The sequence below is a fragment of the Balearica regulorum genome, chromosome 1 (genome assembly GCF_011004875.1).
Source record: "Balearica regulorum gibbericeps isolate bBalReg1 chromosome 1, bBalReg1.pri, whole genome shotgun sequence".
Classification (NCBI taxonomy): Eukaryota; Metazoa; Chordata; class Aves; order Gruiformes; family Gruidae; genus Balearica; species Balearica regulorum.
Genome location: NC_046184.1, coordinates 216778692 through 216800103, shown reverse-complemented (window position 1 = coordinate 216800103; position 21412 = coordinate 216778692). Strand labels below are relative to the sequence as shown.

At 52.3% G+C, this 21412-nt stretch overlaps 1 protein-coding gene across 2 annotated transcripts; it reads right to left on the bottom strand.

Annotated features, from left to right (window-relative positions):
* Positions 1 to 302: 302 nt before the first annotated feature.
* P2RY2 (purinergic receptor P2Y2) lies at positions 303 to 15760 on the bottom strand. 2 transcript variants are annotated; one of them, XR_012833457.1, is made up of 3 exons: positions 15561 to 15760; positions 5575 to 6707; positions 303 to 1533 (listed from the first exon to the last, which is right to left on the bottom strand). XR_012833457.1 is itself a non-coding variant. In XM_075742615.1 (2 exons), the coding sequence occupies exon 2, from the start codon at positions 6701 to 6703 to the stop codon at positions 5627 to 5629; it is 1077 nt and encodes a 358-aa protein (XP_075598730.1). In that variant the 5' UTR covers positions 6704 to 6707; positions 15561 to 15760; the 3' UTR covers positions 3182 to 5626. The 2 variants fall into 2 exon arrangements, 1 of the variants encoding a protein (XP_075598730.1); XM_075742615.1 differs by lacking the exon at positions 303 to 1533 and having other exon boundaries at positions 3182 to 6707.
* Positions 15761 to 21412: the final 5652 nt, after the last annotated feature.

Here is a 21412-nt window from a genome sequence, read left to right as displayed (position 1 = left end):
ACCTTGCAGCTCATCTCATGGGTGATGAGCCACAGCCAGGCAGCTTTCAGCTCTCTGGGAGGATTTGAAGAGCTGCTGTTCTTGTATAAAGTAGGAGGTTTTGGGGTACAGAGGGCTGTTTTGTATGTTTTCCCGTGCCCTTGGGAGGGGGACAGGCACCAGGCAGGGCTCAGGCATGAAGCCTCAAACCCTTCTCCTCTCCTGGAGCGTGGGAAGGACACTTTGTGGGCATAAATGTGCTTATATACGTGTGCGTGTGTGTGCGTACATGTGTACATGCATGCATTCACAGTGTGACAGTCCAGCTCCTCTCCAAAACACGCACCAAGATGTTGGTGTTTAGCCAGTGCCTAAAACTGCAGGTATTTGGGGAGAAAAAAAAAAAAAAAAAAAGAAAAAAAGGGTATTTTAAACTTTCAGGCTTTCCTGAGCATTTATTTGCCAAGAAGTCTGCAAATATTGGTATTAAACCCATGAAAGCCTTAAAATAAACTCCTCACAAAGCTGGGTGGTGTGTTATTTCAAACACCCACTGGTTTTGTTTCTTGCAAAGAAAATGCTGCCTGGGCCCATCCGTTTTTGGTTATTTCTGCAATAATATGATTAGTTTGCAGGATTTGGGAATCTCCTCCCTTTGTTTGAACCCAGCGTTGGTCTCCTGGATGGCTTTGGGGCACCTTTCCTCTGTCACCTTTCCTCATTCATCATTGATGGTGTGATGGCCACCTTCCCAAGCCACCACAGGTTGTAGTGTGGGGGAAACTGGTGTGGATTCCCTGGTGTCTAGTATAAAGGTTGAGCTGTTGGGTGAGGGGTCCTTTGGTTCTTTCTCATTCGCGTGGCAAGTTTTCTATGAAACTCATAGGACCTCAGTAGTGCAGAGACTTTGTCCACCTATTGAATTGGCCAACTAGATCAGAAATTACTTGGAAGGGCAAGACAGACTTGTTCCTTAGAAAATCAATACCCAAGGAGGAAAATCAGAAGAAAAATGAAGCCAGGACTCACTACTTGGTAAAGAAGTGAACGTACCAAGTGGCTTACAGTAACAACATGGCTCGCTGCCTGCCTCTGCCAGCTTAAGGGTCTCCTTCCTAGAAAGGCATGACTGGGAAGGAAAAGCCCTGTGCTTGGATGCTGGGAAGGTCTAGTAGAAGTGTGCATGCCTCCAGTCCACATGGCAGATTTGTTTGCTTGGCAGGAAACCATCAATGCTCTTAACTTTCTCTTTCTGCTCCCAGTGCTAAGAGATATTTAGGAAAAGTGGTTTTGATGTTTGGTGGGTTTTTTTTTTTGTTTGCTTTGTTTCTCTGAAGTAACCGCACAACCTCTGTGTTCCCCGTCAATGGATATTATTCTTGCTTAATTCTCATTCTTGGATTTGACTGACTCACACGAGTTGGTGCTGGTACGAGCTACGGAGAAGTCATTGCAGCAAAAGCTTGGGTGTGATGCTGTAAAAGATAAAGCTATCCACATGCGAGCCCTTCATCTGCATGACATTCATCCCCGGGTGGGACTCCAAAACCTGGGCTGAAAATCAAGAGGTTTTTTTTTTTATGAGAGATGGGATGACTAATTTAGCAATTTTAGGGTTTGCAGCTATTTCTTTGGCTTTATGCTTTTGAGTCTTCATGTTTTGGCAACTATAAGGGCTAGAAAGTTTTTTAAAAGAGAAACAAAAGCAGAGCTTTCTCCCATGGCACAGGGGACCATGAAATGCTTCTCTGTCCCACACCGCAGGGCGATGGGCAGTTACCGCGCCTGCATCTTAAAGACATTGCTGGAAGATCAGGTGTAAACTAATTTGAAGGCTGAAGAAATTGGCCTTGGAACGAGAGCGAAGGAATTTGAGCTGCTCAGATTATTGCCAGGCAGATTTCAAAGTGACTTGATGATTTGTAATAAATGCATTAATGGAGATGAGTGTGTCCTAAGAGCCTCGTTAAGTTGGCAGAGAAAGACACAGCAAAAGCCAGGCTGGGGAGCAAGTGGCAGATAAGTTGCAATGGAAAACAAAATGTATTTTTTTCACAGGGGCTGGAGTTACACTTGGGAAGACTTCTTCTCCTGGTGTCTGTAAAGGAAGCATGTGGAGTGAAACCTTTTGGTTTGGTGGCTCTATGAGTTGCCGGGTGAACCAGAAAAAATGTGGTCTATGGGATGGGAGATTAATTGCTTAGAGATTCATTAATTAATTATTCCATCTAGCGACTTCTTCTGGTCTTCAACAGGAGCAGCCTAGGAGAAGCTACGTGACCAAGCCTGTGGAAATAAAAATCAACAAGACCGGTTATCGAATTCATCATGCTACCAGGGTTTTTTTGGCCCCCATAAAGCCCTGACGTGACCACACAGTTCTCTCTGCACTGGGGTTTTGGCCGAACTGGTGGTATTAGCCCCCTGCAAGCAATGAATTCAAGAAACATTAGGTGGAGTTTGCAATTCACAGAGGAGGTTTCACTTGACAGATGGACTCCAGGAGCAGTGGACTCTTGTGGGGCATCTTCTGCTCAGCCTGAATCTTTGCCAGACCTTTAAGAGGTAAATCAGAGGTTTCAGGTCAGTCAGTTGCAGTTACGGGGCAGTGCTGTAAGGGTCTGCAGTGCAATGCCCATGGGCACACCATAAGGAGCTGCATGACCCCACTAGGGAAGGGTTAAAGGGAGGTCTGAAGACCTGCTCGGTGGCTTTCAAGGTCCATAGGTTTGCTCTGACCAGCTATAAGGAGCCATCCTGGGGTGTATTAGGATGCTCCAACCTGTCTCCACAGCAAATTTTCACCTAAGACAGTTGAGTTGCTCCTCTGGGTCTTCCTGTCTCTCAGAAGCAAGGATGTGGGACAAGCACTGGTGTTACTGGACTTTCTGGAAAAGGGGAGACAGCAGCAAGATAAAGTGAAACCCTCCCCAGTGAGCTGCTGGGTTAGGGGGTGCTCCAGTAGCCCTCTCCATCTCATCTCCATCTCACCTTGCCCAAGGATGAGAAGACCTGTCTCTTGGGGTGGCTAGCTCTCCCATGGACTTCGACAGGAGTTTAGATGCTGGAGGTATCTACTGTGGAGCCCTAGTGTGGACAGCTGTATCTGGAGCTTGAAACATGTCTATAACATTCAACAACCCAATTTCTGTCCCCAGTATCCTCTTCTTTGTACACATCGGAGGAGATGGCAGAAGAGTGCTCATAGTAGAAATAAATTTATTTACTATAAGAAATCTGAGGTGTCTGCATGTTACAAAAATAAAAATGTACAGTCATTGTCACAAAAACTTTTTTTTTTCTTTTTAGTATAAGTTAGTTCTTTTGCAAACAAAAAAAAATAATCTAGATATAAATTTCCAGTTGGTAACTCTCCAACCGCTCTGCATCTGAACAGTGCCACTAGCTTGTGCGGGATCAGGATCACAGAGGGACCCCCCTGATGGGACTGGCAGTGTTGCCCAAGGTGGTGTTTTGAAGCTGGCTGATGCCAGCTTGGAGAAAGGTGGGATCGCCGAGCAGGACTGCAGGAGTGAAATTGAGCACAATTTTGTTGAATTATTCAAAGCACGTAACTTGGTATTCATGCTGCTTTTTGGCAAGTGTGGGAGACCACACCTGGCCTGGAGAAACGTTTGTACCAGTTCAGCACTTCAGTTGAATTAATTTCTCCCAGATATTTGTCTCGCCCCAGTGACTACGCCGTGACCCTCCCCATAAAGCCAAGCTCCCTTCACAAGCACAAGGTGCTGTCACGGTGTAAGCAAGTCCTATCTTAACCCAACCCTATCCTAAAAGTTCACTCAAGGATGAAATGAACCACCCTACAAATGTCCTATTTTTCTTTGCTGATGGTGCTCAGAGCTGAGACAGTCCCCTCCTTTGTCTCCTGTGGTTGTGACATTGTTGGTTAGGACAAGAGACCTCCATGGGACCATGGTTCCTCCAAGCCGGGACCACAGGAACCTCTCAGTTAATTCTGAATGGTCCCAGTCACGCTTGACTGAACTTGGCTGGTTATGTCGCAGTATGTCTTTATCTCCACCAAGCCACTTCATAAGGAGGAGGGATGGGAGAAAATGAGAAGAGGTCTGAGGAATTGGTCTAAACCAGGATCAAATGTGTTTGCCTAATCCTAAAATAGAGCCAGGGCTGCTTTTACAAAATATAACTTGTCCAGCACTGCAGCACAAGCAGTTTTCATTTTTGGGGTGAGGAATCAGCATCCTTGTGGCAAACTGGGCAAGGAAGCCGCGGACTTTGGCTCTCGGCTCTCTAACCCAACAATTACAGAGAGAAAGACCAAGTGGACCTTCTCGGGAAGTGTTTTGTGGATATTTTCTCTGGTTTACTTTGAACCGTCCTGGCTGATGGGGGATGCATGACCAAATCCAGACAGGACTGAGATTAAGCTTAGCACCACGTTTACTGGTATGGCTCCTAAACCCAGGGTTTAGTGCTGCCAAATTTCCCAGGGAAGGTCTACGTTGTCAGTAAGGGATATGCTGACTGGCTCCAGTGGAGCACTGGGATTACTGGGATTATGAGGAGACCAGACAGCAGCATCTGGGCAGCATTTTGAGTCATGCCAAGCTGCTAAAGGTCACAGAGGGCGGTCACCTCTGAGCAGCAATGAGGATGTGGCACCACTAAGCCAATGTGATGAGCAATGGTCTTCACTTCTTTGTTGGAAATGTGAGTTACTAGTAAGGGGGTTAAAAACAAGACATGAAGAGCTCACCCTGAATTTTAATGAGCTGGAGATAATTATTAAAGTCAGCAGCTGAGAGAACGCTATGGGTTCTTAAAAGCTTTTCAAGGATGAACGTTGCTGTTGGGAAGCACTAATGGGTGTTTTGGAAGCTGTTGACCCCACTGGAGAAACCTACAGGGGACCTGCTTGATGGTACCACTAAACTCTAGTGGGATGGTACCAGTATACTCCAGTGGGATGTATGGTCCTTTTTTAATGGGAAGCCAGCCCTTGGACAAGAGCTGGGAGTCCCTTCCCGGCTCTGCCAGCAGAGGCCGGGGGCTTGAAGCTGGAAGAGCATTTCTTCAGGGATGCAAAGCTGTGGGAGACTCTTTCCTGCTGCAGGTGGTATTTGCGCTTGACATTTTCATCGACCTGTTTATCAGAAACACAGCTGACACTCCTCATCGACCGAAAGCCTTTCCTCCCTTGCCAAGGCACAGAGAAACCCTTGCTATCTCTGTGCCAGAGAATCTGGAGAAAGGCAGATGGATTTATTCAGGGGAACCTTTTGTACACAACAATTCTGCTTTAGAAAATGATCTCAGATATTCAGGCTGTGATTTGTTTCTAGCAGATTTGGCCATCATGATAGAGGTCACCCAGCCTCACTGGTGGAGAAATGCCATTCAGCATTGAACAGAGAGGCAGGCTTGGATAAAGAGACAGAGGTAAGGGGTTTGTTTGTACAACCACAGCAGCATCTTCCCGAAAAAATAGGTTTGAAACAGCGACAAGCAGGGGAGCGCATTTAGCACAGACCATGCTGAAGCGAGTGCAAGCCAAGGCACTGCAAACATCAAAAGCCTTGGGCCCTGAAGCATCCTGACCTCCTTTCACACCTGGGATAAAGTCTTCTGTCGTGGAGATGGTGCTGTTCGCGCCGGAGCGGAGCTAGGATTTCACATCCTTGGATAACGTGTCCGAGTCGTTGCTGGTTCCCAGGTGACTATTGGGCACGATCCCCAGCGCCATTTCATTGTGAGGCTTCCCTGGCATTTTGTTGCCAGCAAATTTCATAAATCGTTGCCCTGCTAAGAAATACAAAATGGGATCCAAGCAGCTGTTGGTGCTAGCTAGGGGACGAGTCACCTTATAAACTAAATTGATAGTATTGAGGGTCTGACAGCTCAAGTCCCAGCTCCGGAAGGAGTAGTACAAGGTACGAGTGACATGGAAAGGAAGAAAACAAACGATGAAGACCATCAAGACGATGATTATCATCTTGACTGACTTCTTTTTGGATCGGGACAGCCTGGAGATCCCCCGTGTGGGCTGCAGCAGCCTCCGGGCCATTAGGCAGTAGCAGACGATGATGATGAGGAAAGGGATGCAGAAGAGCAGCACCAGCATCACGGAACTGTAAATGACAAACTGGCCGAAGAGGTCCTTGCTGGATGTGTCATGGCAGGTGACGGTGTCATGTTTCACGCTGGTGGTGACAAAGAAGAGCACGGGTGACTGGCACACAACAGTGATCACCCACACGATGACCGACACCCTCCGGGCGTAGCGAACGTGTCCCCACTGCAGTGACTTCAGTGGGAAGCAGATGCCCAGGAATCGATGGATGCTGATGCAGAGGAGGAAAAGGATGCTGCAGTAGAGGTTGGTGTAAAACAAGAAGCGGACTATTTTACACAAGCCTACACTGAAAGGCCAGTTGTCCCCCATGGCATAATAATAAACCAGGAGGGGCAGGGAGACCACGTAGAGCGTGTCGGACACGGCCAGGTTGAACATGTACGTGGTGGAGGCGTTCCAGGTCTTGATCCTGAAGATGAAGATGTAGAGGGCCAGCAGGTTGAGAAAGAGCCCCAGCACGCACACGATGCTGTAGGAGACGGGCAGCAGGACATACTTGAAGTCCTCATCAAATACACACTTGTAGGCATTGTCTCCTGTGCCACCTGGGTCCAAGGAGCTGTTGATGACTCTGGTCCAGGCTGGAGGAGTTGTTAGGTTTGCCATCACCCTGGAGGGAAAGCAAAGAGGCTGTAAGGACACGGAGGTAAGGAGTACCTGGAAGAGGTGAGTTAGTGAGAAAACCCTAATACCACAATGCTGTGACACGTTGCGTGGTTCATGCTGTCGTTATTACTGTTACTATACCCTTCCTTTTTCCTCACATCAAGGTTGCTATCAATGCTTGGCTGTGTCTATCCAAAACCCACCCACAAGCACGGCTCGCTGTTTGGCAGGCAGTGTCATCTCAGTGCAGGTGACAATGACTTGAGAGGTGGCAGTGTGTGCCTCTTGCCAGCACATCGCATACCCATGAAGACCATAGCCTCATTGCGTTGGGCGTTGACACAACCGAGGTAGTCCCTAGCATGCCAGACTTATAGTCAAGCAGATAAAGAGAGGTTTTTTTATTCTCATGTTGTATCTGGAGCACAGAGGAGGAACCAAGCTGCTCTAAAGTCACCAACAAACCCCAGGCCCACCTGCGAGTCCAGCTCAATGCCCCAGTCCACCCTTCCCACCAGGTTCATGCAGAAATTTGGTCTCCTGAGCCACAGAAAAAGGAAAGATGCTCCGTTCTGGGCTTAACCATCCATGAGAAGTGACTCAGCTGAGCACTGTGAAAGGTGGGTCCTGCTAAACCCCAGGCAGAAAGGGCAAGAAAAGGGAACTATGCTCTTCAGCAAGCAATCCCCGTGACTGGCAAGGCTCTGATTTCAGAGGTCTTCAGTTCCTTCTGGTAGAACAAACATCACAACAATATCAGGAGGCCCCTTTGATTACCTTAAGGTAAAACCTTGCCGAAAAGAGCATGTTCTCCGGCACAGAGCATCTGGGTTTGTTGTTGCTGCTGCTGCTGCTGGGTTTTAATGCCAAGGGTTTTGCTTGCCTTGGGCTGATGGTGACCATCTTGGTGGTCCTGCTTCCTGGCCTTGAGACCCACTCCTCCAGCATCACCACCACCAGAAAGTCTGCTCATGCTTGTGCAAAACTGATTTGTGCATGGGAATGACCAGTTGAGATGAGAAAAAAATGAACTCAACAGAGTCTCTGCAGACACACAGAGTCTGGCACTGTCTGTGTCAGGAGAGACAAGGGCCCTTTTGTGCGTCAAGGACAGCCCACGACCCAACCGACACATGATCGCTCTGCAAGCCCATCAGCCAGGAATCAAATTAAAATGCATTTGCCTCCCTTCCCGTAAAACAAGCCGGTTTGATCTCATGGGACGCAACGTGCTGAGCCCTGTGCTGCTGTACCCTGTCATGGGGAGCCTGCGGAAATGAGGTTATGGGGAGATGTATCCAGCGCAGGAGCTCAGAGACCGGGAACTACTGCAGGACAAAGGGTTTGGGTAAAGGTGCCCTTTGAACGAGTAGGTGGGATGTGCCCTGATCCAAATCTCACCATGATTTTAGGTGGAAAAGAGCAATACCAGCTTTCTCAGCTACATGGTTCAGCTCTAACCTGGTGCCAACCATGCTGTGGGATGGCATTGGCATGTCTTTTTTTGCAAACAAGCACTGTTTTGGCCCAGAACTATCCTGCACCTACCTCCAGTTCAGATCCTGCAGGGAATGAGGCAATGAGGGTCTCCTAGAAGCTGCCAACCTGCATGATCTCTCACTGAAGTGAAGCACTATGGCATTAAAAAGCACGTTGACAACTCATAGCTGAAGGAGAAGGGGTGAAGTGATGCCTCCAGCCCATCACATGGGGATAACTCCAGTCCTTGCTCCAGGAACTGGATCAAACAACCTGTCCAGATGTGGCATGGACACGATCCCTGATGATGTTTCCCCCATTTTGATGCTTTTCCCCTCTGAGCAGACCACAGGCAGTGCTGGCCGAGGCTCACACTTCCCAAGGACATGGGCAGAAACCACAGGCACGCTCACGCCCTGACTAATCTGCAACATCTGCAAAAACCCAAATATAATTTTGGGAACTGCTCTGTGATGAACATGAGGAGCCAAGATGCATCTCCCCCCGTCCCAGCTTTCCCTGTGCCTGGTTCAGCTCTGGTCCCATCACCTTTCACCCTGCTTCCCTCAAGTCCTCGGCAAGGGCGTTGGAGAAGGTTGACAGTGCTCAGGGAGATGGGAAAACACTTTCCAGCTGCTCTTCTCCCCAACTTCTTCCTTCCCTCTGTGCTTTGCATATCTGCAGTCAACACCACAGAGGTTGCCCGCAGACCTGGCAGTCGCTTAAACATGTCGGAACGACCACTGTGACTGAGAGAAACCACACAAGGTCCCCTAAAAGGTGCGGGAAAGGGTTACAGAGCTCCAGAGACATCTGCATCCCCACTGTCCCTTGCAGACAACCCGTCACCCAGCTCTGAAGCACTGATAGGGGCAAGATCACCCCATCTTCCAGCCCACCTCCTCGCAGGCTCCTGCGACCCCAGCTAGAAAACCCAACAAGGTGTTTGAAACCCATCCATAAGTCAAGGTGGGGAACGTCCTCCAGCGTGCAGGGCAGCACGGGCTGCCCCAGGCCATACTGCGGCCACGGATGTGCCAAGCTGCACGTCCCCATCTTCAGGACAAGGACCAAACAAGGCTCTCTGGTTGACTCGAACAGGGTAATCATAGAGACAAAACCCCACTCACAAGGCAGCCTTGTCCTTGCCGTTGTGCTCTCCCTCCTTTTCCTTCTGGAAATGCAAAAGCCTTTCTTTTCTATTTTTTTCCCTACTTTTGCCCAGAATCCCTGAGACAAAACCTGCTGTGTCTGTCGGGGCCGTGGCTGCGGTCCACCCCCTCACCCTCGGCCCTGATGCATCCGCAGTGAGCTAGACGGAGAGGACACGGCCAGCCAAGGCGTGTGAAGGCACAAAAGCTGGCAGCTGCCCTTTCCTCTGCCTACGGGCCGGATGGCACAAACACCAGCTTCTACAGTGACGCATCGAGCCCCCGGTGGGGACGAGGGGAGGGAGAAAGCAACAACGATCCCTGAGGATGCCAAGCAGGATGAATACTTCTAGGACTATCAAAAGCAAACCCATAACAATGCTTCTGTGAGGACCACCTATATCTGCTTCATCAGCTCTCTCGGCCCTTCCCAGGGTGTGTTGGGTTTGCGTGGCAAGGTTTTGGTAGCAGGGGGAGCTACAGGGGTGAGGGGTGGCTACTGTGAGAAGCTGCTAGAAGCTTCCCCTGTGTCTGATAGAGCCAATGCCAGCCGGCTCCAAGTCGGACCCACTGCTGGCCAAGGCTGAGCTCATCAGTGCCTCTGTGATAACATATTTAAGAAAGAGAAAAACAGTTAGAGAGAGCTTTTGCAGCCAGAGAGAGGAGTGAGATGTAAGAAACTCTGCAGACACCCAGGTCAGTGCAGAAGGAGGGGCAGGAGGTGCTCCAGGCGCCGGAGCAAGATCCCCCTGCAGCCCGTGGTGAAGACCATGGTGAAGCAGGCTGTCCCCCTGCAGCCCATGGAGGAAGGATGAGGGGGTGTAGCGATTCCACCTGCAGCCCGTGGAGGACCCCACACCAGAGCAGGTGGAGACACCTGAAGGAGGCTGTGGCCCCGTGGGAAGCCCGCGCTGGAGCAAGCTCCTGGCAGGACCTGTGGATCCTGTGGAGAGAGGAGCCCACGCCAGAGCAGGTTTGCTGGGCAGGACTTGTGACCCCGTGGGGGACCCACGCTGGAGCAGTTTGCTCCTGAAGGTCTGCACCCCGTGGAGGAGACTCACGTTGGAGAAGGCCGTGAAGGACTGTCTCCCGTGAGAGGAACCCCACGCTGGAGCGGGGGAACGATGAGAGGAGTCCTCCCCCTGAGGATGAAGAAGCGGCAGAAACACCGTGTGATGAACTGACCGTAACCCCCACTCCCCGTCCCCCTGTGCCGCTGAGCGGGGTGGAGGTTGAAGCCGGGAGTGAAGTTGAGCCCGGGAAGATGGGAGGGGTGGGGGGAGGTGTTTTAAGATTTGGTTTTATTTCTCATTCCTCTACTCTGTTTTGCTTAGTAATAAATAAGATGAATTCCCTCTCTAAGTTCGGTCTGTTTTGCTCGTGATGATAATTAGAGAATGATCTCTCCCTGTCCTTATCTCGACCCGTAAGTTTTTTTTTTTTCTGTTGTACTTTTTCTCCCCTGTCTAATGAAAGAGGGGAGTGATAGAGCGGCTCTGGTGGGCACCTGGCCCTCAGCCAGGGTCAACCCACCACACAGGGTCACAGCGGGAGGTTTTTGCTCTGACGTTGAATGCAGGTGACCATGCACAGCTTTTTAGGTGCCCTCCAGCCACCCGTGCACAGCAAGGGCATCGCCCAGACCAGCTTCCTCCGTGCTGGACCACATGATGGGTCTGGATGAACCTTGTTGCAATGGCTGGACCATTTCTCTCTTTGCAGGGTGGCCTTGGACCTGTTTATCCCATGGGACATGATTCTGGGACATTCAACCTGCAATGGTTGAAGACAGCATGGGGCAGGAGCCCTGTGACGAGAGGAGCCCGGGCAGATCAGCGTTGCAATCCTGGCAGCCACACACCCTCAAATATATACACCCACAGGCATGTGCGTGTGATGCCAGCATCCCAAAACGCTCCTGTAACAGTATCTATCACGGTCGGGCAGGGGATATTTAGATGAGTCAATACGGGGAAGGAGGGGGGCTGTCATCAGAGAAGGTCATGGGCAGTCGAGGGATGGGCAGCAACCAAAGCCAGCACAGGGGGACCATGGGTTGGACACTGAATCACCAAGTAAAGAGCTTTAATCCCGGTTTCTGCCCCATTTTTCAGAATTCCCGGTGCCATCCCAGCACCAGCATCCATCCCGCTGTGTTTCATGCTTGGGAACCTGCCAGCAGAAGCAAAGTCACGAAAGCAAAACAAAGCGCAACCAAATCATAGCTACGATGCATGCGTTTTCATGGAGGGTTGATGAAGTTTAATTGACCTTCCTGCATAATTAATGTGGATTAATTTGCCGGCAGGGCCTCGCAGATGCAACCCTTCCTTCTGCCTGTGCGAAGCTCTGGGAAATCAAGCCTGCGTGGTGCAGACGCACCGACTGTGACTGCAGCTCTCATCTTTTTACACCGGAGATCAAAACCACGATCCATTTCCCGCATCTTCCCCACCGTCTCCTTTATGACAGACCCAAGGACAGTGTGGGTGTTTTCCCTGCCCTAATTTATAGGCATTTAGTAGACTCATCAAACTCCTTGCTCCAGATCAGGAACTACTCGAGACGCTGGGAAGCGAACGACCTGGCATCGTTTTTCTCTCCTCTGGGACCGTGGTTGAAACCCTCCCCAACCAAAAGCAAACAGACAGCGTGTTCGGATGCTACCGAGCTTGTCTGGTTGGGAGACGTGAGATGGGCCGAGGCTGAAATCTGAGCCTGCCCAAACTGCCTGGTTTTCATCTGCCCTTTCCATTTGGCTCCTCTCCGCCCCAGTGACCTTTGGTGCCTTTCTCCTCCGGGCTGGCTCTGGCCACCAGCGTGGGCTGAGACGTTCCCAGTCGTCCCGGTCCCACCATCTGCATCGCTCCCCGATGCTTCTCTCCAGCGATCCCAAAGCAAAATACCTCCAAAATATATTTCCAAGATTTCCAAAAAACAAGCTTTAAGCAGCTCAAGGGGCTTTACCCATCTCCCTGACCGGAGCCCCAGGCAATGCCCCCTCTTTTCTCCCCCATGGGTCTGACCTACCCCTTCCTCCATCCCCAAAACAGCCAGAAACCCTCATTCCTCCCAAAATGAGCTTGCAAAGAATTTATGTTTCTAATTCCCCCCCCCCCAAAAGCACCTCAGAGGGCATCGCTGGCTCTGCTCTGGCTGGCAGAAATGGAGCTGTTCCACCAAAGCGTCCCCGTGCCTCAGTTTCCCCTCCTGCCCCCCAGACTGAGAAGCAGCAGAGTTCAATTTGTTTTCACCACGAAAAGTTTTTTTTTGGGGGAATTTTGGTTTCCTAGAGGGTTTTTCAGTCACTTGATCCAAGCTAAAAAGAGGAAAGGGAGTTTGGATAAAAGATAAAACAACTTAAGAACTTCATCACTTTGTAGGTCAAAGAAAATGTTTTGCTTTGAGTCAAGTGACTTTTTCTGGGAATTCCTGGTTTTCCCCAAGAAACTCCCTGAACTCCTCCTTGAATGACTCCCCCTTTGAGCCTCTGCTTCCCAGGCGGTACCAAAACCTCTTGCTTTCGTCCACACCACAGGAAGTCAATCTGGATTAACCAAAGCTATGACTTTAGAGCAAATTAGATAAAAGCATTAAACCCATCAGTGCTGGCACTCGTCTATAATTAGTCACCTTCGTTCGGTTGAACCTGACTCGATTCCCAGCATGGCAGGTGTCCGGGGATGGATCCTGCTGGAAGCAAATATCACCCTGGCCAATATTTAATCCTTTCATCACCAGATCAAACATTTCCCTTCCTGCTACTGCAAAGGTGATGCTGCCTGCGTGTTTTTGCCCTCCATCACCTGCCCTCCAGGAGACCCTGCAGCATCCCACGGGGTTGAAGGCAGATTACATCCTATCTGAGCCCCTAAATGTTGATTTTTATTTATTGGAGGGTGAAAATGGGGCCCTCGCATCCTTTAAGCTTCCTGGGGATAGAAAGGAGCCCTGTGCTGAGTTTTATACCAGGAATTTGACCTTGGTTCTGCAAAATTTTCTGGTGCTCACCGGAGGAAATGATGGTTGCACATGGAGAAGAGTGTGGGACCAGTTTCTGGTTGATCACCTGCTTTTGATAACTCTGTTTCACCCTACAAGCCCCATATCTGGGAGAAATTACATTTCCATGGAGATCTAACAGTCTCCTGCCCAAACCAAGGGGCCCAACCCATCAAGGATGCCCAACCCATCAACACCACAACCCACCCTGCAAAACCAAATGCACTCTGCCCATCTAGGAGATAACAGAATCCGAGACCGGGGATAACACAGTTATCGGGCTCGACCACGGCACCAGCAGTGACAGCAAAGCCAAAGCAGCACCAAACCCCAGAAAACCCCATGTAGGGTGGATTTTTGGGGAATAATTTGCTCCTCCATGAGAAGCATCCTGTGGGAGCAAAAGGGTCTTTGCTTCATGCACCGGTTCCCCGTTAAGGCTTTAACAGGGGATGTTCAGCGTTAAGGAGGGACGACGGCACGGCCGGCAGCACGCTCCACTGCCAGCGAAGTATTCAGGGCTTTGGCTTTATGTCAATAACTGGAGATAAAAATCACATCGGGCAGAGACAGGGTAAAGCCACTCGGTGCCAGGACAGTCAAAAATACTCCTCGGGGTTTTATAACCCACTAAATCCTGGAATCAGCCACGCTCCAGGGTTTGGCTGTGAATTTAGGGGTCTCTGAGCTCCTTAGCCCATCAGGCACTGAGGTTGAAGGCCAAAGTTTCCTTTGTTTGGGTATAAATGAGGAAGAGGAACTTGGGGCTCATGCCTCGCGGTAACGAAATGGCCCAACTTTGGCAGCCGCGAGCCTTGCGCTGGGGGCACCGTCCCCCACTGCCGGCGGCCCCCCAGGAGCAGGGTTTGCTGCTCCCTGCCTCGTGCACAGGAAGGCAGCGGGTTGCCAAGTGGGTTTTGCAATGAGCTGATAAGAAAACTGGAACAGAAAGAGAAATAAGATGTTTCGCCCTTAAACTTGCTCCTGCAGTGATGCCACCCCAGGCTCAGATCTGAGGCAGAAGGTGTTTTCGGGGCTAGGAGCTATTAAAAGGAGTCAAAGGGTTTGAAGCCAGGGTCTCACCAATCCCAGTGCAAATTAAACCAAACCCAAATAAATTAGACGGGGACCCCAGCGTGCGAAGAGGTGGAAAAACACAAGCCGGACTAAAGCAGGGAGTCAGCTTCGTGGCTTTTACCAGAGGTGTGTACAGGAAAGCCCTGATAAACAGCCAGGCAAATGTGTGATATGTGGCGTGTGAGCTGCTCCCACATCGAGGAGGAGAATTGGGGTTCGGTTCTGCTCCCCGCTTTGGGTGCACAGGGACCCTGTGCCACCCATGTCACTCACCCAGCGGGGAACAAGCAGTAAGTGCCACCCCTGTGTGCGTGCGTGTGTGTGCATGTCATCCTAGAATCCCAGAATCCCAGACTGGTTTGGGTTGGAAGGGACCTCCCAGCCCATCCAGTGCCACCCCCCTGCCATGGGCAGGGACACCCTCCACTAGCCCGGGTTGTCACCCCACCCGTGTTCATGTGTGTGTGCACAAGGGTGCGTGCGCGTGTCCCCCCTCACCCGTGTGGGTGTGTGCACAGGGGTGCGTGTGTGTGTGTCCCCTCACCCGTGTGGGTGTGTGCACAGGGGTGCGTGTGTGTGTGTCCCCTCATCCATGTGTGTGTGCGCAAGGGTGCATGCGTGTGGCCCCCCTCACCCGTGTGTGTGTGTGCACAGGGGTGTGTGCGTGTGCCCCCCCACCCGTGTGTGTGTGTGAACGGGGGGGTGTGTGTGTGTGTGTGTGTGTCCCCACCCGTGTGTGTGTGTGCACGGGGTGTGTGTGTGTGTGTGTGTGTGTGTCCCCACCCGTGTGTGTGTGTGTGTGCACGGGGGGAGGGTGTGTGTGTGTGTGTGTCCCCACCCACGTGTGTGTGTGCACGGGGGGGGGTGTGTGTGTGTGTCCCCACCCATGTGTGTGTGTGCACGGGGGGTGTGTGTGTGTGTGTGTCCCCACCCGTGTGTGTGTGTGCACAGGGGTGCGTGCGCGTGTCCCCCCCACCCGTGTGCCCACTCCCACCCCGTACACACGTTCCGCACCCCGTGGGTCGCACACTCCCGCCTCGCACTATCGCACACTTTCCCGCGTGGGCAGGACACGAAACCCCCCGCACCCCCTACCTTCCCCCCCCCTTCCCCCCCCCTCTCCCCGGGCCAGACGCGGCCCCGCTCACCGGGCGATACCGAGCCGGGGGGCTCCGTGCCGGGGGGCTCCGTGCCGATCGCCCCGCTCCGTTCAGGCAGGCGGCGGAGGCAGCTCCATGCCCGCTGCTCGCTCCTTCCCCAACCCCGGACCCGTTCCCGCTGTCCCCGGTCGCCGTGTGTGAGCCGGGCAGCGGGACGGGGGACGGCCGTGGGGCCGCCCCGCCCTCCCCGGGAGCTGGGAACGGGGCAGGACCGGAGCTGGGACCGCCCCGCCCCGGGGATGGGATCGGGGCCGGACACCCCGCTCCGGGATTGGGACCAGGACAGGGGAGCGATCGCTCCCCACACCTCGCCCCACCGGGGATGGGGATCAGGGATGGGACCGGGGTTGGGGTTAGGACAGGAGCTCCCCCCTCCGGGGATGGGGGCGTGGGTGGCACCGGGGCTGGGACCGGGACCGGAGACCGACCGCTCCCCCCCCGCCTCCACCCACCGGGGCTGGGAACCGGAGCTGGAATCGGGGCTGGGGCTAGGACAGGAGCCCCCCCTCCGTGGATGGGACCATGGGTGGGATCAGGGCTGGGGCCGGACCCGGACCCCCTCCCTCCCGCATCCAACCTCCCCCCCCCCGCAGCTGCCTCCCCCGGGGAGTGCCCTGGAGACCGTCGTGTCGTGTGTGTCCCCCCCCCCCCCGCCCCGCCGGGGGTACAGAGCCCACAGTCCCTTACCCGGGGCATGGAGCAGGCACATGGGGGTAAAGGGATCCCAGGACCAGCTCAGGAGGGGAAAAAAAAGTCTCTGAACGAGATGGATGAGCCCCGTTTTGGGTTTCTGCCACAGCCACCCTGATGTTGGACATTGTCCCATGGTGGGTGACGCCAAGCCGTGCCCTATCGAGCCCAGGGAGGGTACCGGAGCACCCCAGGCGATGCCCTGCAGCACATCCCTCTCCGCAAGCTGGTTTCATTTCCAAGGGAAGCAGAGGGATGGGCGACATGAGATGGTAAAGGAACTTGGAGGCCAATTTTGGTTCTAACTTTAGCTCTCAGGACCGGTTCCCACCGATCGGTCAGCAAGCTGTCAAGTCAAATCCAGCTGCCTTGCTATGAACTCCCTGGCGTGGGGGAATTTATTTTTGAAAAGAGTAATTTTGGGGGCCTGATTCACCAGAGCTTGTCCTGCTCCACTCTCATTCTCCTGGGAGCCACACACCAGCAAAATGCTTCTTCCTTGGGGATACAGGTAAGCCCTTGGGAAAGGGGATGCTGCATCTTTTACATCCCAGTGTTGGGACTTTTCATCCAGGAAACAGATTGCTGGAGCCAGGAGGACGTGGCAGAAAGTTTGCTGGAGGTATTGCTCCTTGCCATGTCTTCTCCTGTGGGCTGCTGGGGGCTGGCTTCAACCACAAATAGGTGTCCATCTCCTGCAGAGGGTAACAGACCTGTCAAAATCCCTCTGCTGGGATGCAAAACATCTACAGAAACCTAAGGGCAAACTGGACCATGGAAGAGAAATACTTCGAGGGTCCTAAATTTCTAGGAAATATGTTGAGTTTGGGTGTGGGCTGGGGGGGTTGTATCTGCCATATGCCCCAAACACCCTATGGAGGTGCTCTAGGGTCTGTTCCCGCTGAGTCCTGGCACATCACGGCCTCCCAAGAAGCTATGGAGGGCCACCACTGTCTTCATAGCCTGCCCTCTCCCTGCAGATGATTGATGTCCAAGTGAAGCAGTGACAGGTTCAACCCTACCTCCTCAGTGGGGCTCACTCCCCTGGACTGAAAACCCTTTAATTTTGGGGGGCTGGAGGGTTTCTGGGCAGGATGGGGCCAGAGAACAAGCTTCACTGGACCATATGCAGGTGGCCCAGTTGTCTCCCACCGCCGCGAGTGCAGAGCGAGCCCCAGTGCTCCCCTGTGTATTCCCCATCTGCGTCCGTGGGCGTAAGCCAGCTCCTCCTTCTGCAGCTGGATCCGATTTCTCGTGGGAGCTCCTTGGGCCTCCTGGATATGACCAGGGGGGACCATAAAGCTTACGAGGGAGGAGGGGAAGGGCACCAATGCCATCTATTATTTAAAAGTCGAAAGTGGCAGCTGGCTAAGGAGGCATTAATCAGTGTGAAGAGGATATGAACATCTGGCACGGAAACAGGGCTGCAGAGATCTTGCTGACGGACCTTCATGCTAGAAAAAAACAAAAAAAAATTTGCCTATTTCCTTCTTCTGATGTAATTTGTTTGAGGAGGGAAAACAATACATCACTTTGCAGCTATTTGGGACTGATAAGGGAGGAAGGGCAAGCTCGTTGCTTGCACAGAGGGAGGGAGATGCCTGGGCAGAACTGTTGAGTGAGGCTCAGACCAGTGAAGCTGTCTAGCAGTGCCCTACCAGGATGCCAGTGTGGTGCTGAGTTAAGCCCGTCTCTTTGGGATTTGGAAACGCTTCTTGGGCAAGGGTTGTGTTAACCGGACCATAGCACCCTGATTTCGTTTTCCAAATCCTTCACCCTGGCTCCGTCCGAAGGAAGGATGATGTCCAGAGATGATGGATGGAGATGTGGATGATGTCCAGAAATTTGCTGGCTGTCCTTGCATGAGCTTTGGCCCGTGTGGTGATCGCTGCTGCTCAGCAGCCCTTGCCTGGCGCCGTCTCCCCCAGAATGATCCTCTGAGGTCTGAACACCCGCAGCTCTTCCACCGCAAGATAAAGCCAAACAACTCAAGACAAGAAGCAGGCCGCTTTTTCACGTCAAGGGGTGATTAATTATGGCCACGACCGCCTGAGATGTTTGGTCGGTGGCTTGTTGCTGGATGCTTCAACAAACAAGAGGAGATGTTTTTCTAAAAGCTTGTTTGGAGCAGGGAAATGGTCCCGTGGAGAGTCCTCTTCCCATCAGACCTTTTCCAAGCCTGGTTGAAGTCCCAGCAGCTTCCAGCAAGCAGGAGCTTCCCAGCTTCACTGCCCACTGCAAGGAAAAGCCTTTCCTTCCCCTTCTTTTGCATTTTCTCATCTTTCTCCACTCATTTGGGTGAGAGGCAGATGGGAGGAGGGTTGTACCCTCTGATGTCCACCCTAATCCACCTTACTCATTTCCACCCTTCATGCAGGTGATGGTCACCCATTGCTCAGGGGACCCAAACCAAGAGCTTCCCTCCCCACCCCCCAAATCTCTCTTTTCCAGCTCCAAAGCAGCTCAAACAAGCTGAAGAAAGAAGCAGATGTTTTAAATCCAGCTGAGAAGCGAATGATTTGTGCAGCTGCCGCGCAGAAGATGGAGGCGAGCGGCGATACCCATTCAAGCCGAGCTGGAAAGCAGCCCTGCATTTCCCTTCATGGCTTCATTTTTCAACTGTTTTGGCAGCGATGCAGGTTTCTAAGATGCTTTCAAAACATTTTCATGTTGTCTAGCGGGGGAGGAATGTGATACAGGAATGGGAGGACCGGGAAGGTCAGGGTGGCCACAGCAGAGCTCTGCGCTGCACCCATGGGTGCAGCTTAAACCTCTGATGCAGACAGGGAGACATGGGCAGAAGCGCTTGAGACAAGCTGGGATATCTCAGATTTCTTTTTCTTGCTTTTTTTTTTTTTTATTTTTTTTAAAGCCTTAGTGGAAGCAAGGAGGAAAGTTTGCAGACGTGTGTTGTGTTGAGCCCGCAGACCTGCCTCGCGTTTGTTGGTGGGAGAGGAAAGGGTCATGAACGCTTGTCTAAATCTAAGTGCTACCTGATGCCCTGGTCCAACCTGGTCATGGGCATTTAATCGCTTCTCGTGGTCTTTTGGCTGGTAAGATGTTCAGCCACTTAATGGGGGGCAGAAATGTGCCCTGTGTGACCGGGCATGCGGGAGGGACTTCCCATGGGAGCAGATCTGATTTTGCAGCTTCCCAAGGTGGCTGCAATTTCCCTCCCTCTAATTCAGTATCATCAGCAATTTTGAAGGGTATATAAGAGGCAGTAAAAACCAATCCAGCTGGAGGATGAAGCATCTGTTCATGGTGGTGAATGCCAAGGGGGTGTGCAGGGGATGAGGTCAGGTGGGGTTGGTACCTACTGTGTGCTTTGGAGACATGAGAGGACCTTCCCAGCAGCCAACTGAGCTTCAAAGCGGGGTTAATTAGAGAAAGAGGTGTTGGAGTTGGGACTTGGGGCTGGAAAAGCACCATGAGCCGGCCCCTCTGTCCATCCATCATATGCATGCGCTCCTGTATGAATGTCCTCCTGCCATCCCCGAGGCTGATGACGTTTGGGGGAGCAGCACCCAAGAGCCACAACCACGGTGGTCAGTGGGTGGATGCTGGGCACAGGAAGGCACCTTCCACCCTTTTTCCACGCATCCCCTGCAACAAGAACCGACAAGCGGGTGCAGACGAGGCACAGGGGACCTTTGCTGTCCGGGGCCACATCCAGCTGGTATGGCTTGGGGAAGGAAGCACTTGGAGGAAACCTGGTGCACATGATGCTCACTGGAGCAAGCAGCTGGAAGCAGCGAGACTTGATCCTTTCCATATTGCTTCAGTGCAGAGAGAGCTTTGCTCTGCAGCTTTAGCCATCTGGGTGTCTATTTTTTATTCTCCAGCAGTGGTTGAGGGTTTTTTTTAGCCCGGCTTTCGTTTCCTCCCCACTGAGCGCATGTGGTGGCCCAGCCCCCTTCCACTGACTGTGGGGCTTTAGAGCAGGAGGGCAATGGAGGTGCCAGGCTTTGAGCCGCTCACTTTTCCTCTGAGCTCCTACACAACCCAGCTCTTTTGGAGGCGTTTGCAAACTCCAAGCGCATCCCCCTCCCTCAGGAGGACGCTTGCAGAGAACGATTCGGGTGCTGCCACGACCTCCCAGGCAGCAGGACCTGGCTGCTGGGCCCTGAAGCACAAGGATCCCTTTGTGGCTGACACTTTTGCTGCTATAAAGACCTTAAATAAACACATCCCACCGGGGCAGGCAGGTTAAAATTAACCCATGGGCTTGGGCTATGTATGTTGCCCACGGTGGACGTGGCTCTGCACCACAGTCAGTGGAGGGAGGGAGGGAGGGGGGGTCACAACGATGACTCAAAACCTTGCGAGCTGGTGGGGTCAGCCTTCCTCCCCGACAAGCATCATCCTCAGCTCTGCTGCTGCTGACCCTACCGATGAGGCTTTCTTAGAAGCAGAGATATCGAGTTTTCTGCCAAATTTCATGATGCTTTTTGCCTCTTCCTCTTCTGCAGCTTCCTTTGGGACTGCCCAGAAAATAGTAAATAAGACTGAGATTTTTTAAAAAAACCAACCAACCAAACACAAAAAGGTCTTATTCAAGAGCTGGGTTTGGAAGGTTTTCAGTGAGTTGCAACAAGAAGAGGTGCTGGAAGAGGTGGCTGGGAGGAGAGATGTTGCCCTGGGAACAGCTGGTGCTGCTGGAAGGGATTCTGTGCTGATCCTGATGTCCAAGAGAGCAGGTAAGCATCTGTCCCGAAACTGAGTCCTCCTAAAACCAGCAGCAGTGACCCATCCACGTAATGATCCAAGCCTAAAATAGCACCCAGGGAGAGGCTGCCCTGAAAAAGGCTCATTTCTCTATTTGCAGAGCTGAAGAACCAGGCAAGCATGGGTCCAACCATGCACGGACCCCTGGTAACAGCATGGTGGAACACAGTGGGCATGGGCAGCTAGATGGCAAGGTCCAGTTGCCCCCTAAAATTTGGGGGGTCACTGCTCAACTGACCCCCCAGCAGCTCAGCCTGAAGATGCATGCACAGCCTGGCACCATGGTGGATTTTGCTCTGGCTCCTCTGGCCAGGGATGGTAGGACACCCATAGCATCCTGTGTCTGCAATCCCATTTTTCATCTGTTCCTCATGAAGGACCCAGTGGACAAGAGTCACAGAGATGCTCAGGAGTTAGTTCCC